The 17,670-nt window shown below is 27.5% G+C and overlaps 1 protein-coding gene across 1 annotated transcript in view; it reads left to right on the top strand.

The window, feature by feature from the left end:
* Positions 1–17,670, top strand: part of LOC100213688 (apoptosis-inducing factor 3) — a 54,983-nt gene that overhangs the window by 19,868 nt on the left and 17,445 nt on the right. Inside the window, exons 7-11 of the mRNA XM_065790940.1 lie at positions 4,085–4,171; positions 4,292–4,463; positions 16,031–16,081; positions 16,938–17,053; positions 17,125–17,193. Coding sequence (XP_065647012.1) covers positions 4,085–4,171; positions 4,292–4,463; positions 16,031–16,081; positions 16,938–17,053; positions 17,125–17,193 — 495 coding nt within the window. The remainder of the gene's footprint in view (positions 1–4,084; positions 4,172–4,291; positions 4,464–16,030; positions 16,082–16,937; positions 17,054–17,124; positions 17,194–17,670) is intronic.

Below are 17,670 nucleotides of genomic sequence, written 5' to 3'. Positions count from 1 at the left end.
TACAATAGTTGAAACTATATTGAGTAGGTTCAATTTTAATTATAACCAAGTAATGCCAATAATTTTAATGTTAAATATTATTAGTTACTGATATTTTTAAAGTTATTTAAAATTTATCAAAAAAATCTTTAACAACAACTGGGATTCCAGTATCAAATTGGCTTTGTTAAATCTTTTATAAAAAATGTGGTGTTGAATAGTAAAACAATTACATTGTTTATAAATTAGGTACAAATTAAATATTTGTTTGTGTAACATTAGTTTAACAATATGCCTTTTTTTGTTTAAAACACAACTTGTAATAAATGTTTATCAACTTTACGAATGTTCATCACTTTAGAAATAAACGAAAAATTTTATGTTTAAAATAAATAAAAAATTTACTTAACGCTGATTTTTTTATTTATTTTATTGAATAATTAGAATAATTCCAGCACTAAAGCTACCTAATAATCATTTTTTTAATGATAGACACCAACAGAAAAGTAAGCCTAGCTGCCTATCAATACCAAACATCACAACAATAACATTAAAAGAATAGCACACAACTATAGCACATAAAATAAGATATTGTAAGTATTTATCATTTAGCGCATTTTGTGTTAAATAATAAAATATTAATTTCTAAGATCATCAGTAACACCTCTTGGCGCAAAATGCTGCCAAGTGACACCACAACTTAATAACATATTTTATTTATTAAAGTACTTGAACTCGAGGGATTTATTTACTAATAAATTCAAAAATAGTAGTAGAAATTGTACATCCCCAAAAATCCCTCAAAATTCTTCAAAAGTTGGTGTACTAGTATTGGTACCAAATTGAAACACAGCTGATTGAAAATATGAAAAAGTTGCAAGAAATGGTTACAAGAAAAAAAAGTTTTATTAAATCTTAACTCAGATAATACCAAGTTGTTACTTTTTGAAAGTTGTTAACATATAACTAGAAAGCAACAAAAGGCTAATGGTGCAAAAACAAAATAATCAATATATCTCCCACATACACATACCTAGTACCTAGGAGTAGTTGCCATTCTTTAAATCAAAGTTTTCATTTTGAAAAAAAAAATTTACTATGACATCTAGGTTTGAATTAAAATGCATTTATTTTTAAAAGTAATAAAATTTTTCAGTCTTATTTCATTGTTTATTGACTTAAATATATGTACAATTAGAGTGAATAGAAAAGCATTGTCACTTTGAAAGTTGCGCCAGTGGCATTGCTTTTGGGTAAAAATTGTTAAATATAAATATGTTTAACCAAATTATAAGTATTCTTAAACTAAAGTAGTTTTCAAAATCAGATATCATGGCAGACATCTTGGAAAGGTTAACAAAGCAGACATCTTATGATGGTGAACCAAGGAGAGTCTAATAAAATAAAATAAAAACCAAAATATTCAATAAAATATTTATTACCAATAGTGATGATTACACATTTACAGATTATGCACATAATTACTTGCTTTTATAGATTATGCACATAATTACTTGCTTTTATAGATTATGCACATAATTACTTGCTTTTATAGATTATGCACATAATTACTTGCTTTTATAGATTATGCACATAATTACTTGCTTTTATAATAAAAAAAACTTATTATTATATATTACTTATTATATTTTAAATCAAAACTTTATTTATGAGATCATTTTTTCAAGGGTTTCAAAATATTAAGATATAAACAAGTAGTATTTATTTCAAAAAGTATTGTCTTGGCTTTTAGTAAATGATTAGCAGCAATGAGTTTTAGTAATGAACACCAACAGCTTTGGCATATACATATAACATATGTTGTTATTAACTTCTACATATACATATACAGTTTTAGATTTTAATGCCAAAAAATAACGGGGTTTTAGTAACAACAACTGGCTTCTTATTAACAACAATTGGTGTCCTAGTAACAAAACTAGATTTGTTAAATTTTTTATAAAAATGTGGTGTTTAATACAAATTCGATAAATGGTTTATAAGTTATTATATTTTTAAAATTAACATTGTTTGTAAAACATTGTTTGTGTAACATTGTGCAATATGTTAAATGACATTGTAAGGAATGTTCATCAACTTTAAAAAACAAACTATTAATCTTGTTCTCGAACATGTGTCAGAGTTTGCCATGTGAAGAAGAAGTAATGCATTTTTCAGAGAGACAATAATTTATTAAAAGTTCGACTTTATAAGGAATCAATATCCTTTAAAAAAATTATGTTAGAATTAATTTGGTTGCACGCATACCTTCAATAGAGTTTTGATGCATAGCCCTGTTTTAAGTCTAAATTTATAAGCAATGATCCAATTTTAATTACTAAAACCGTTGTAAGGAAAACAGCTCGATAAATAAAGGTTTAAGAGCATGATGAGAAAAGATGATTGCAACTAAAAATCGTAAATAGATGCTTCTCGTGAGAGTGAGTTTTGGTTGTTTGAGCAGTGACCTTAATAGTATTCAGAGAAAAAGAGAAAGAGATGCAACATTATAAGGGTTGGACAGAGAAAAAGAGAAAGAGATGCAACATTATAAGGGTGGGACAGAGAAAAAGAGAAAGAGATGCAACATTATAAGGGTGGGACAGAGAAAAAGAGAAAGAGATGCAACATTATAAGGGTGGGACAGAGGCTCAAGCTTGGCAACTAAATTAGGTCCAATTATATTAACAATTCATTTTTGGACCTTTTCTAGAAAAGAAATGAAATGATTAGAAAAACCTGCCCAAATATGATAACAGTAAAAAGACAAATTAGAGATATAAAAATTTTCTAGATATATCATATGAAGAGAGTTTATGGAAAAGTCCAGCATGCCAGATATGCAAAGAACAATAGCCTTTACTTCAACACATCATATTATGCGAGAACTTTTCTGTTAACAAGCTTTAGAATAAGAGGGTTGAAATTTTTAAATTGTCAGTAAGACTCATGATGAGATATTAGAAATTTGTTAATTAAAGTCTCAAAGACCTTAGTAATAACAGAGAGAAGGCTGATAGGATGAGAGGGATCAGAATATTCTCCAGAGTTTAACAAAAATTGAAACCACATTTGAAACCACGTTTTCTTAAGCACCTTATAAATAGTTTAGAGAGTATTGAAGAGTCTGGAGAAAAGAGTCTAGAAAATAGTGTATTCAAGAGGGTAAATGTTTTTTACTTAATTGAAAAAGACAATCAAACTTTGTATTTAGCTCATACCTTTCTACCATATAAAATCTGAATTGTATACATTTCAATATAGTCACAATGTCAGTTACACTCTTTATAGAAATAAGAAAATAGTTTTAATGACATTAATCTAAATTTCGGAATAATGATTTTTTCTCTTTGAAATTTTTAAATTTCAACCTTTCTTTCTTTTACGCCATTTTTAAATTTTAAGTTTCTGTTTTGCACAGAAGAAAAAATTATATATCTTAGGTTTATTATTTAAATTTATAAAATAGAATAAGATAATCATTAAAAATAATTAAAAGTAATAAGTAACAAAAATGTAAAATGGGAGTTTGTTGAGTCTGCCTAATAAACTAGTAGACATTTTTTTGTAGCAATTTTCTGTACTAACAAAGGAAATGATCAACATCTATAAAATATGTCATCAGCTCTGTGTGAAACATACAAGTCGAAACATACAAGTGCGCCTTACTTTTAACACTATTAAGTACTGTATTATTATTGTAGATATTAATACAGTGGTGGCATGACAGTAATACCTAAAAAATTATTATTATTATTGTAAAAGTAATATTTAATAATATTAAATAGTCAATAGATTTTAATTTTGTAATGTTAAAAAAAGGTTGCAGACACAATGTCAAGCAAACAAATATGCTTTTTTTTTAAGAATTACTAAAAGTAATAATACTTCATTAAAAAACTTATTACAAGAAACAATACATTAAACATGTTACATTATGCTATTTTTACTGTTTTATTATTTTTTTGCTTTTTTACTATTTTACTATTTTATAAAAAAGACACTATTTATATATATATATATCACTATTTTTATATATATATCACTATTTTTATATATATATCACTATTTTTATATATATATATCACTATTTTTATATTCTTAGGCACTAAATACTAAAGCAAGTGATTTGTATTTAAGAGATATTAATTTTTTAAATGAAAAAGGTATAATAATGGCTTTTAATAAACTTGTAAGTAACAATTAATTTTAAATTTATAATAATTTATTTGCTCGAAATGTTTTTTAATTATGCAAACTTTTCGTTGTATTTTATATTATGAGATAATTTTTTTCTTTTTTTTTTTAATAGGCTGTCTCTGTTGATATAATTCAAAGAAAGGTTTTATTTGCTGATCATTCATTTCAAAGCTATACTAAATTGTTTATTGCAACAGGCAGTCAGCCACGTCATCTTGATATACCTGGAAATGATTTAGAAAATATTTTTTACTTAAGAACTCCTGAAAATGCTAATGACATAGGTCTGTATAAATTTTTTCCCATAAAACTTATCATAGTAAGTTTTCACTATGTGAAATTAAAAACCTTATTAACTTATTTAAAAGTATGTTAATGTCACAAATGCTTTATCAAAAACTTTTTTTTTTATATCAGTTTTTTACATATACGTCTTTCCTTTTGTTGACATGTTTTTTTTTGCAGTATTTCTTGTAATACCACTACTAGGGTGTTTCATTTTTCTAAAGTTGTGGTTTTCACATAACTTTGTTAGGTCGGCAATGCTAAATGTTGACCCTAGTTCCAAGGGCTGCCTTTCAAAGAGAGAAGTTATGTGAAAAATTTAGTTTTTTGAATGTACTTTTTAGTACATTTAAAAACTAAATTTTTTTGAACAAAAAAGGTGAACATAAAAAATTCAACTCAAAATTCAAAAATTTTAAAAATTGACTTAACATTTGGTGGGACACCTTTAATTTGAATTATTGCTTTGATTAGTAGGGTGTGTCTATTATTATTATTATTATTTTTTTTCAATTCCAAAAATGTCAAGGTTACTTTTTATGAAGATTTTTATGGAGATTCCAAATCTGCAAAAAAACAAATTTTTAATGTCTTGCTGGGTGGGTCAGCGTTGTTTTGAAAGGAAAAATGACTAAAGTGTGACTAATTAACAGGGCAAAATTATGATTAAAAAAAAAAAATTCTAAAATTTTTGATTAACTCAGTAATTGTTATTTTGAGTTTTAAGAAAATTGATTATTTGGTTCAAAAAGTCATAAAATAAACACAGAAGGTTATTGTGAAGGGTATATTTTTTACAAAAATCAGGCACTTTTTTCATATTTTAGACAAACTATGTTACAGTAAAGTGTGTTGTTTTTTTCCTGTTTTTATCAAACTTTAAAAGTAAGGGGAGTTCATTTTTGTGGGGAATGTTAAAGCGAATCTGAATAAATAAATAAAAATAAAATATTGCTTGTTAGGGGGGATGCTTAGTTTTCAACAAAAAAATGACTAAAATATGAATAATTAAAGAGAAAAAATTCTAAATTAAAAAATTTTTTTTTTCAAATACTTGATAAACTCAATATATACTATGTTGAACTTTATGAAAATATTTTGTTAAAAAGTAAAAAAATAAACACATAATGGGGGCTTTGTGATGGTTGTTTTTAGAAAAATTAGTTGATTTTTCCATATTTTAGACAGTGAATGTTATTGCAGGGTGGGCTGTCTTTTCTATAACTAATAATAAGTCAAACAATTTTGTTATAGCAAACAGTATATTATATACTAATACATTTTATAATACATATATAATACTGATCGTTATTAAAATTTACATATAGTTAGCAATTAATAGTTTATAAATCTTACTTAAAATTTGTGATTCCAACTAAGTTATATTTAGCATTGTTCGTTCTCATAAAACCCCTACTGATTTCTTGTGCTCTTATATATCCTACTCGCTTCTCATGGGAATATGTTTTTAAACAAGCCTCTGTAACCTATATTAAACATTAAAAACAATTTAGTAATTAAAAAAAATTAAATAATTTATTATATTCATGTAATTGTATAAAAAAGAAACCTGCTTAACACAACTTTCGATGGATTGGGAATGGCATGGCCAATCTGCTACAACAATAGGCTTGTGAAAATATTTTCTGACTTCATGGGTTCATGGGTGGTGAGGCTTGTGATAAGTAGTGGTTTGTATATTAAATCTTTCAACTCAATAAGATTGGTCAATTTATCAGCATCAGTATTTATGCATGGGGTTTTGCGAATTCTTACTGAAACTCTCTGAACTGAATATTATCATCTCCTTCCTTTCTAATCTCTAGCACCTTTTGCACTCCTAAATTTAATTTCTCTTCATCTTCGAACACAAAAGAGTCTGAATAATGCATTCACTAAATGAAAACTATGCAGATCTCTTTACAGTTTTCATTCTATTGCAACAACCACTTTTTTTTTGATATTTTAGTTGTTTCAATTGGAATAAAATACGCTGAAGTCCATCTAACCAGGAATGTTTAACCTTTATTTGAAACCAGCAAGAAAAATACACACCAACTATAAATTCAATAATTAAACGCAGATTTCTGGGGGTTTTTTCTGTTTGAAAATGAATTGAAACCCACAATCTACAAAAATAGTTGTCTGTAGTGAGCCAGCTTAACGCAACCTTGCTGTTTTTAAGATTGAAAAAAAAAAATTGACACAACCTATTTGATTAGGCATTTTTAGAGGCATTGACTCAAATAATAAGTCAACAATTCTCATATCAATCTTTTGCCAAGCCCTCTTGATTTGTTCAAATAATTCATTGCTAGTAATTATATATATATATATATATATATATATATATATATATATATATATATATATATATATATATATATATATATATATATATATATATAAATATATATATATATATATATATATATATATATATATATATATATATATATATATATATATATACATACATTTGCATTTCAACTTACTTGTAGTTTTTTCCCATTCTCCTTTACCCTAGAAGTCCAAAAATCACAAAAAAATATTTGTATCTGCATTAAAACAGATAGATGTAAATATTGGTTTTTGACAGAAATTGAGCAAATAATATAAAGTGGAAAAAAATCTTTATTTAACAAGTAATTCATACAGTTTTAAATTATTTCTTTTTGATCTTTTTTCTGTTGTCTCTTGCAACTAGCATTATATTTTGCTTCATGTCCTCAGATTTGTGTGAGTTCACAAAATCTTGAATTAACCGAATATTTTGCTCTGCACAATCATTGACGCACATACTGTTTTTTGCAAATGATATGAAACTTTCAAGACTAGGGGTGTTTTGGTCCTCAACCCAACTCTCCACTTCAGTGGTGTCAATGTCTGCAACCTTCAATAGAACCCAACTCTGAGGCCCAACAAGATCAAACAGCTCAGTTGATTCTTGTATTGTTGGAGGTTGGTGTTTGCTGACCTTGAACTTTTTTGGCACACCAAACTTCAACAGTCTATTCAACGTTTTTACCTTTACTTCATAGTAAAGGTAAAAATATTGAATAGACTGTTGAAGTTCAACACTTCTTTAAAAGCATTAAGATCATTGTTTGGAGCATTGTTAGTAAGATATGCTTTCAAAAACCATGGAGTTTAGCAGATTGCAACAAAGAAAGAAGCAGTTTCCACCATCGTTTTCTCTTCTTCATTCATGACTTTGGATATCATTGAAGTCATTGTGAGTTTAAGAAGGTACAATGTATCTGCCATGAATCTTGCTTCATGGCAGGCTCCTGGTTGGTGAAGAAAGAAGTTAGGAACTTCTCCACCTAGGTAAAATACCACTAACTCACACAGCTCCTTGTAATCACCTCTTGAAAAAGTACCCAACATAATAACTTGCTCTCCAAACTCTAGGGCTGCTCTGGCTGTGGTATGTAGAGGAGAACCAACTTCTAGTTTACTCCAATCAATTTTCACTAAATCATATATATTCCGAGATTCTTTAATGTCTTGTTATCCTTTTTGCAGTCTTGTGTACAAACCTTTGTTTTTCCACCTGTCAAAGCCTCCATGAAGTGTGAAATATGGACTTCCGATATATCCCTACTGCACATAAGCATAAAAGTAAAACATCTAGACTGGAGGCAAGAATGGTAACAGCTCCAGAAAACATCCCAGTTTTTCATGGTGTAGTGTCACAACATATAGCATAAACTTGATCTGTAATACCATAGTATCCAAACATGTTAAGGATAACTTGATCACAACCTTTGGAGCTCTTGGCTTGAACCACTCCTAAGAGTATGTCATCTGTATCTTCTATGTCTGGGGAAGTGATACTTACAGCTATTCTTTCAACTGTGACAGTTATGTTCAGCTGTTCTTCTATCTGCTTCACTTGTTTTCCATTAAAATGAAGACAAAGTTTCTTTCCTTTCAATGTGTCAAACATGTCCTACCTTATCTGATCACCTAATCCTTCAATTTATTCAAACCTTTTTCTATGAGCTGTGCTTCTTGATAAGTTTATTTCATCCAGATTTACACCACCTTTTTTACATATAGCTGCTACTATTGAAGTTTGAGGTCTTGTGCCAACATTATATCTTGCAGCAGCTGCAGTTGTGCATTCTATCAGTTCTTCAGGACTGATATGTATGAAAACCTTTGGTTTAGATTTATGTCTGGTATTTTCCTTATCAAATCTTAAAGAATCTTCTCCAGAGGATGGTTCATTATCAGATTCAGGGTCAGAATTTTCATATTCGAAGGAATTTTCCTGTTCATGCATTTCTGCTGGAGCAAAGAATGTATTGATTTTCTTTTCTTTCTTTCTTTTATCCTCATGATATCTCTGATATCTTTGTTCTTTGTTAATCATGGCTTTTTGATAGTTTTTATCTGCTTCTTCTGAAATATATTGTTTCCTTTCACCCTTTTGGTCTTTGTAGAAAAGCAAATCATCATCTTTTACATTCTTAGAACAAAGAAGGTCAGATGCAATCTTATCCTCAATATTAGAAACAGAAATATCAAAGAGACAGTTACTTTCCTCAATAAAATCCAATTGCATCTTTTCAAATCTATCTTGACTTGAATCCCAGTTAAAACTACATAATTTTTGCATCTTTTTATACTTCTGATCTAGCTTTAAAATCTTTTCTCTTTCAGAAGCTCCCTTCAATATGAAATCACCAAAACCAGCTTTTTTCCAGATTTCTATTACAGATGAAGAAATGTACCTTTTACTTGTTGTAGACCAAGGTACATCTCTTCAAAGTAAATCAAACCCAACATGAGCTTGTGGACATGCAACCAGTTGCTTGGTTGGTTTGAATCTTGCATATCTAAAATAAACAAAAAACATGAGCTAGATTTTAAAAAGGCAAACGTGAGAAAATTCAATTCTTTTGTTATTCTGTCACCTTGTTGACCGGACATACTCCAGATGTCTCAACATACTGCCAACACTTGGAAGTTGATTCTGTTGAAGCTCATTCAGTGGGTATTTAAGAAGGTAAATCAACCTTCTTGGGTTTGTTTGTATAGAATTCTTCCTCTTTCCTCCACTTGCTTTTCTTTTACACTTAATTCTTCCCATTTTATCAAAATCATATTTTATAATACTTAAGCTAATACAAATTAAATGAGGTTACTAAATATTATTTCACAGTGATGAAATTTGAAAAGAATATAACACAAATCTTAAACAAAAAAACTTTAAGAATAAACACAGGTCTAAATTGAAATCTCAGCATGCACCAGACTGGATATTGCAAACTGCATACACTCGTACTGTAAACTGCATACACTTGTACTATAAATTGTGTACACTTGTATGAGTTGTGTATACAGTAAAAACTGAATGCCTACTCCAATAAGCACAAGAAAATATTAAATGTAATGATCATAAGCTTTCTTACTAGGAGTAATATGCATATTGTAACAACAATTGGAATTTTACAAATATTTATTACATTTTTCAATTTTTACATCTATCACTTTTACAAGTGTAAAATTAAAAATGTTTATATTTTTAGAATCAGGTCATCAAGTAGAATGAGAAAAAACACCAACTAAAATTTTTTCGAAATTTTGGGACACCCTAATATATATATATATATATATATATATATATATATATATATATATATATATATATATATATATATATATATATATATATATATATATATATATATATATATATATATATATATATATATATATATATATATATATATATATATATATATAGTAGCGTCTCCATGCTTAACAAATTTAGGGGAGTGAGTTTCCATTGTGGACACGTAAAGAAGAGCATACAACTTTAGTTTTGTTTGTTTTCTTTGAGAAGTTGTTACATTACAGCTAAATATGCCAAAGGCCAAAGTCAAAATATATAAAAATATATGCCAAAAGTCAAAATTTGCATCTACCACTTCTAATCATCCAAGAAACCTAAAATTAATATTTTTTAAAACCTTGGACCTTACAGAATGGGATTAGCTTCTCGGCCTAATATTTTGATATACCTATATATCCTGACACCCTAATGGCAATTAACTAACCCTATGGGCAATTCTACAGCGGAAAATGAAAAAGTCAAATTTTATTCTCTTTTTTGCCAACTTTTAGCAAATGAATATTGATGTATTAAAGTTTATTTAAAATACTACTAAATACTAAAATTAATTAATTTAAGTCATTTTTATGCTTCTGAAAGTTGCGGTTTTTCTAATTGTTGCAGCATAAAAAAAGTATCATTGTAAAATGTTATTTTAACCATGAATTTATTTAGTGTGAAAAATAGAGCTAACATTTATTTTATTTAGTGTGAAAAATAGAGCTAACATGTTTAATTTGTTGTTGTCAGATTTTATACTTTATAAAATATATATATTTCAAGAAAAGAACAAAATAATATTTGCAATTTTTATGCAATGTAAGTTAACAAAAACGTGATAAAGTTTTGTTTTTTCTAAAATTTAGTTAAAAAACTTAAATTTTTTAATAATATATGCAAAAGAATATTAAATGCCATGTTTTAAATGTTTTTACATTTAAAGTTTTGAAAAATGATGCTTAGTTACAGCACATTTTAGTTTTAAATTTGTGTAACCTAAATTAAAACATGCGTTTACTGGCACTTTTTCATAAAGTTTTTGTTGCATACAAAATGAACAATTACATTGTTACATAATTCCTATTTGGGTAATCTTTTTGTTTTAGTAAACAAATCTTTTATAAATGCAATTAAAGGGGTCATCCATACAGTCACCAATATTTGTTAATTTTTAGTCCCTTCCTTCCTGTCACAAACGATCACATATACCTGCACCCCCACTCCCTCCTAAACTGTAATTATGTCAAAAATATTTCAAAAGGTTTAAATATAAATACTTGGCAGCATTTTAAAAATTCAACCTAATGAAAATAAAGAAATAAGGCAATGCGCATAAACATAAGAAGTGTAAGTAAAATTTTCTAAAAGATTTTCTTATTTAAATGATTAATAAGTAATATTAAAGTTGTCATAGTGAAGTTATTTTTTATAGTTGCTATTTTTTATAGTTGCTTTTTTATAGTCATGCAGACAAAACTGTTTTTGATTTCAGAAAAAGAAAAGAAAGAGTGAAAAACTTGTGGCACTCAGAAAGAGTGCCACTAGTTTTTTAAAATTGTTAATAACTTTTGATAAATGAAATAAATTCTTTTGTTATGCTGTTAATAACTTTTGATTAATGAAATAAATTCTTTTGTTATGCTGTTAATAACTTTTGATGAAATACTTTTGGAATTCTTTTTGTAACTCTAAAAAAACTCTTAAAAGTAGATATAAAAAATCCATGATAATAATTGCTCTGTAACGTAAATGATGTAACGTAAGTTAAATATATAGTATCAAAAAACAAGTTTGTTTTCCTTAGCCGGTCACTTCTGATGAATTTTTAAATATTTTTTTAATTGGTATCGAATTTTAAACATTTTGTGAAAATTTCCAATACAATCCGCTTTACTGATTCGCAGAAATCTGACCTAAAAGTTGATACAATTTTTTTACCTTGTTTTCTGTAACATAAGTTAAGTGGCATTTTCAGAAATAAGTTCCTGGTAGTACCGCGTCCCCACGTCCCTGGTAGTACCGCGCTCAACTTGTTCATCCGCGCAGCGGCCTTGTTCGTCGAGGTTCGTGTTTCGGAGTTATAGAGTTGTGAGAGGGTTATAACCACTATTAAGTAGCCTCCTTATCTGTAGTGGCCTTCTTGGCCTTGAGGAGGCGAATAACAAAAAAAAAAAAAAAAAGTTTACCCTCTTTTGGCCATACTCAACTTTTTAGCTTATTTTATTCTAAGTTTAAATAGGCAAATATTTGATAAAGTTGTTGTGTGTGTAATGTAAGTTAAAAATGGAATTGCCCAAATTAAAATTGAAATTGTGTATTGCAGTAGCAAATGCTTACTTGTTTAGTTTATCCTATTAGTTTAGTTTATCCTAAGGCTTTTTTAGAAAAAGAAGTAAAAATAAAAAGATTGCTGTCCTTTGAGTGAAGCTTGTTCATTCTATATATAACGTACTTTCTCTATGTACTTGTTATACATAAAGTGTTGTTATACATGTTACTTCTACCTTAGGGTGTCCCTAAAAACAATTTTTTTGAAAAAAATCTGCTCCCACCCTTTAAATGTGTTCTATATAATACAAAAACACTAGGTTTAAAATTTTGTTGAATAAAAAATATTTTTAGAGGTCCCCCAAAACCCTTTAATATTTAACGGGTCCCTAATATTTAAAAAAAAAAAGTTTCTCGAAAATAGGTCAACCTGGTACTCAAATGAAGCGAAATTATATAAAAATTTCAAAAATAACATTCATTTTGAAATAATATAGTTATTTTAGGTTTTACTACGTAAAAATCTTGTTTTTTAGCAAAAAATGAAATAAGTGAATTTTTCATGATAATTGTGATAAATAAGTTTAAACTTCAAATTTATTTTTCAAAATGAATATTATTTTTGAAATTTTTATATAATTGCGCTTCATTTGAGTACCAGGTTGACCTATTTTTGAGAAACTTTTTTTTTGAAAATATTAGGGACCCGTTAAATATTAAAGGGTCTTGGGGGACCTCTATAAATATGTTTTTTTCAAAAAAAATTTAAACCTAGTGTTTTCGTATTATATAGAACACATTTAAGGGGTGGGAGCAGATTTTTTTCAAAAAAGTTGTTTTTAGGGCCACCCTATTCTACCTCTACCTTTTTCTGCTGCAGTTTGTGTTTCAGTTTTGTAGTTCAGTTCTCTGAAGCGGAATTTTCCAGCTGCAAAGCGCCATCTGTTATTCCTATTTTCAAATATTCTGGAGAGCGATCTGACTCATCTAGCCCCATTAGTCTTCATCCTATCGTAAGCAAGGTTTAGTCTTTAATTAACAAACACTTAATTTCTCATCTTGAATCTAATAACTTTCTGATCATCAATATGGAATTTGATCTTTCCATTCTACTGCTGATTTGTTAACAGTAATAACCAATAGGCTTTATCATGCATTAGATAGATGTGGAGAGGTTAATGCTATTGCCCTCAACTTTTCTAAAGCTTTTGATAAAGTTTGGCATGCTGGTCTTCTCCATAAGCTCTCTTCTTACGGTGTATCAGGTAACATTTTTAAGACTATTGAATCCTTAGCAATCCTAGTATAAAAGTTCAAGGGTTCCTCAAGGTTCAATCCTTGGCCCTATACTTTTTTTATTTACATTAACGATCTCCCTGAAATTCTCACCTCCCAGGTGTCATTGTTCGCTGGTGATGCAACCATTAATTCTTGTCTTGTTAAAAAGCCATCACTCATTGATTGCTTGAAGGGGATATTTGAGCTTGAAAAGGATCTCAATTTTGCTACAGCATGGGGCTCTAAGTGGCTGGTGAACTTTAACTCAGATAAAACTTTTTTTTAGCTGATCATTGCAACAACCTTGATCTTTCTATATTTATGAACGGTAATGTACTCAATAAGTCAGCTACCCTTTGCCTTCTATGATTATTGTTCTTTTCAATGTCTTGCCATGTCAGCTGTTTAAGTTAAATTACTGTTTTTAATGTCTGAACTCTCATGTAAGCCCTTGCATGATGTGATACCTTCCTCTAGCAGTTTTGTTGTTATCAGTCGCTAAAGATTCATTTGGTTCAGTGGCTAGGCTTACATCACACAGAACGCTAGAAGCTATGGCAGCCGTGGCTTTAAGTGATACTGAAATCTTTAGCTTATTAATGCGTGAAGTTAAGGTATAGGATTAGTTTTATTCATCAGGTTCAGGTTTCTTATCATCAAACATTACCTCATCTTCTAAGAACATTGATGTTTATGAGGGTTTATCACCATCAGGCTGCAATGAGCAGGGCACAGTAGATTTAGAACTAATTCTAAGATTAGTTCTAAATTAGAAGGAATTTTTCTGTCTTCCTAACAGCGCAAGGAGATTTTTGATTTCAAGCAATCTAATGCACATTAGGCACTTTGTTCTCAGCAAGGAATGTTTGTTTCTTACAGGGAACCTTGGACTCCTTCAGACAATTGCAGTATGTAAATGTGGAGCATTTACAACTGCTTTATCAAAAATGAAGTGGTATTTTTCTTTAAACTTCTTCACCCTTGCTTTAGTTACCATGCTTTTCTCTATTCTTTTATAAACTTTATAGATCAAATTGCTTCTCTGCGCTAAGACTAGATCAACTTGTTTCTTGGCAACAGTGGCCTTGTTCATCAAGGTTCATGTTTCGGAGTTATAGAGTTAAGAGAAGGTTGTAACCACAACTAAAAAGTAGCCTCCTTGACTGTAGTGGCCTTCATGGCCTTGAAGAGATGAATTAAAAATAATAATAATAAAAAAAGATATGATATAGTTCTTGTGATAAATAATATATCAATACATAAATCATGTCAAGGATATGCTTCTTTGAAACTGTCAGAATAGAAGTATTAGAATACAGTATTTTCAGCTTTAATTAAACTTGCTCTGTGATTGAAGAAAATTAGGGTTCCTTGTTACCAGTGTTTCAGCTTCAAGATGCTAACTTTTGTGAATGCTGCATTTAATAACATCCTCTTTTGTTGGTAGCACTCTAGCAAAATCTGTCTGTGATCCAAAAATTAGGCATTTAAAATGCTCCTTTCAATGAAAATTGTGAAGAATTTGTTTTTGTTTTGTTTGTTTTTTTACTACTTTTTGTTTGTTTTTTTATGTTTTGTTGCTCACTGCTAGCTCAGTTCATTATCTAAAACTAAAAGAAAATCAATAAGATATAAACAAAGTAATAACCTTCAAACCAACAAACTGAGACTACTTTATACATCACTCTACATCATTTATTAAAATACATTATTATTTTAATGCAAAGGTAACTGGTATAAAATTTACCAGTTTTATTTACAAGAGCTAGATAAGTTTGAGATAAGTTAGATATCATTTAGACATTTAGAGAAAGATGTCATTTAGACAATTAGAGATGTCATTTAGACATTTAGAGATAGATGTCATTTAGACATTTAGAGATGTCATTTAGACATTTAGAGATAGATGTCATTTAAACATTTAAAGATAGATGTCATTTAGACATTTAGAGATAGATGTCATTTAGACATTTAGAGATAGATGTCATTTAAACATTTAGATATCAGTTAAACATATTATAGTCACATTAGATGTAACATCAAAAATGTATTATTGATATTACAAATAAATATATTATTATATTCACTATTATATATTATAATTTTATAGTAAAATAATCATTTAGTAGTAAAAACTTATTTGTTGCATCAAAAGATGAAATCTATAATAAAAAAAGCTATTAAAAAAATTTTTTTTTAGTTACTTATTTAGCTTTTTTATTTTTTTTTTTTTTTTTTTTTTTTTTCTGTTACTGAAGAACTTGAATGACCCAAATTAGTAATTTATTTTTAATTTCTTGTGTGTCCTTTCTTTTTAGGTGTAAAAAATAACATTTTAAACTTTTTTAGATTCTGCTTGTGTTAGTAAAGATATTGTTATATTAATTTTTTTAGATTCTGCATGCATTAATAAAGATATTGTTATATTGGGTTCAGGATTTATAGGTTAGTTAAAAATATTATTCAAATTCAACAAATGGAACAAAAACATGAAACAAAAGATATATATTATTATGTTGTGTATTTATATATATATATATATATATATATATACACACTAAAAAAAAAAGGTAGAAATTTCTACCTTAGAGTAGGATATGTGATATACCCTTAGTAAGGTATAATTTTCTACCTTTTAAGGTAGAAAATTATATTAAAAACAATTATTTGTCATACAGTTTTCTAACTTAAAGGTATAATTTTCTACCTTATAAGGTAGAAAATTATACCTTACTAAGGGTATATCACATATCCTACCTTAACTAAAAATTTCTACCTTTAGTTTTTAGTGTGTGTATATATATATATATATATATATATATATATATATATATATATATATACATATATATATATACATATATATATATATATATATACATATATATATATATATACATATATATATATATATATATATATATATATATATATATATATATATATATATATATATATATATATATATATATATATATTAATAGTTTGCATAATATAATTAAAAAATAATAATTTTAATAGATAATAAATAATTAAAAAATTTACAAAGATTAATACAATGTGTGAGTTAATATGGAATTAAAAGAAATTTATAACAGTTCAGATTTTTTAGTATGTATCATTAAATAAGGGTTGTATTTTTTTGTTCATTGAAGTTTAACTTGGGTAATTTATCTTATTTGAATAAGAATTACTCATATATGCAAACTTTTTTGTTTTGTTACTTTAGATATAAAACATATAAATTTATAACAATGCTCTCGATATTATAAATACATTTCAAAATAGAAAATTTTTTAAGGTATGGAGTTAGCATGTTACTTTATTAATAAAGCAAAATCAGTTTCTGTTGTTGGTCGTACAAGTGTTCCATTTGAAAAATTGTTGGGAGAACGTGTTGGAAAATCATTAAAAATGGTAATAAGGACTAATAGTAATAAGTTTTATTTTTTTAACTTTCTATTTAACTTTCAAAATGTTTTATTTAGTTACATATCGCTAAAGGTGTAAAATTTTTTGAATCTTCAATAAAAGAGCTGATTGGTACACAAGGAAAGGTTAATCTTTTATCACTTTTGAAAATTTAGTTTAATTTTTTTTTAAATGTTTGACATACCTAAATATAAGTATTTGGGATACTTTTATACTTTCGTATACTTTTTAAAATTATTTCATTTTAGTTTTGTTTATTTATTATTTAACTTAGTTTTAAAATTGTGCATATATATAATTTGAACCACAAATTGTTTTTTTGCGTCATGTTTGCCATATGTCAAATGTCAGGAACCTCAGGAGTTATGTCTTGTGCTGTGGAAATGTCCCAAAAAAAATATTGTGATGGATTGTTCCTTATTTTTGTAACACCCTTAAATTACACAGGCAAATAAAAATTTATTTTTGTAAAACTTTTTGAACAAATGCAGCTGATTTTTAGGTATCTTTTAGGTTATGTGAACATATGACACCACAATTCTCTCACAAAAATGACTTCAATTTAATTTTAAAAGGTTTAAATAAGTTTTATAAGCATATAA

Source organism: Hydra vulgaris, chromosome 02, assembly GCF_038396675.1.
Source record: "Hydra vulgaris chromosome 02, alternate assembly HydraT2T_AEP".
NCBI lineage: Eukaryota > Metazoa > Cnidaria > Hydrozoa > Anthoathecata > Hydridae > Hydra > Hydra vulgaris.
Note: the sequence above shows the minus strand (reverse complement) of the source record. Positions and strands in the feature narration are given on the sequence as shown.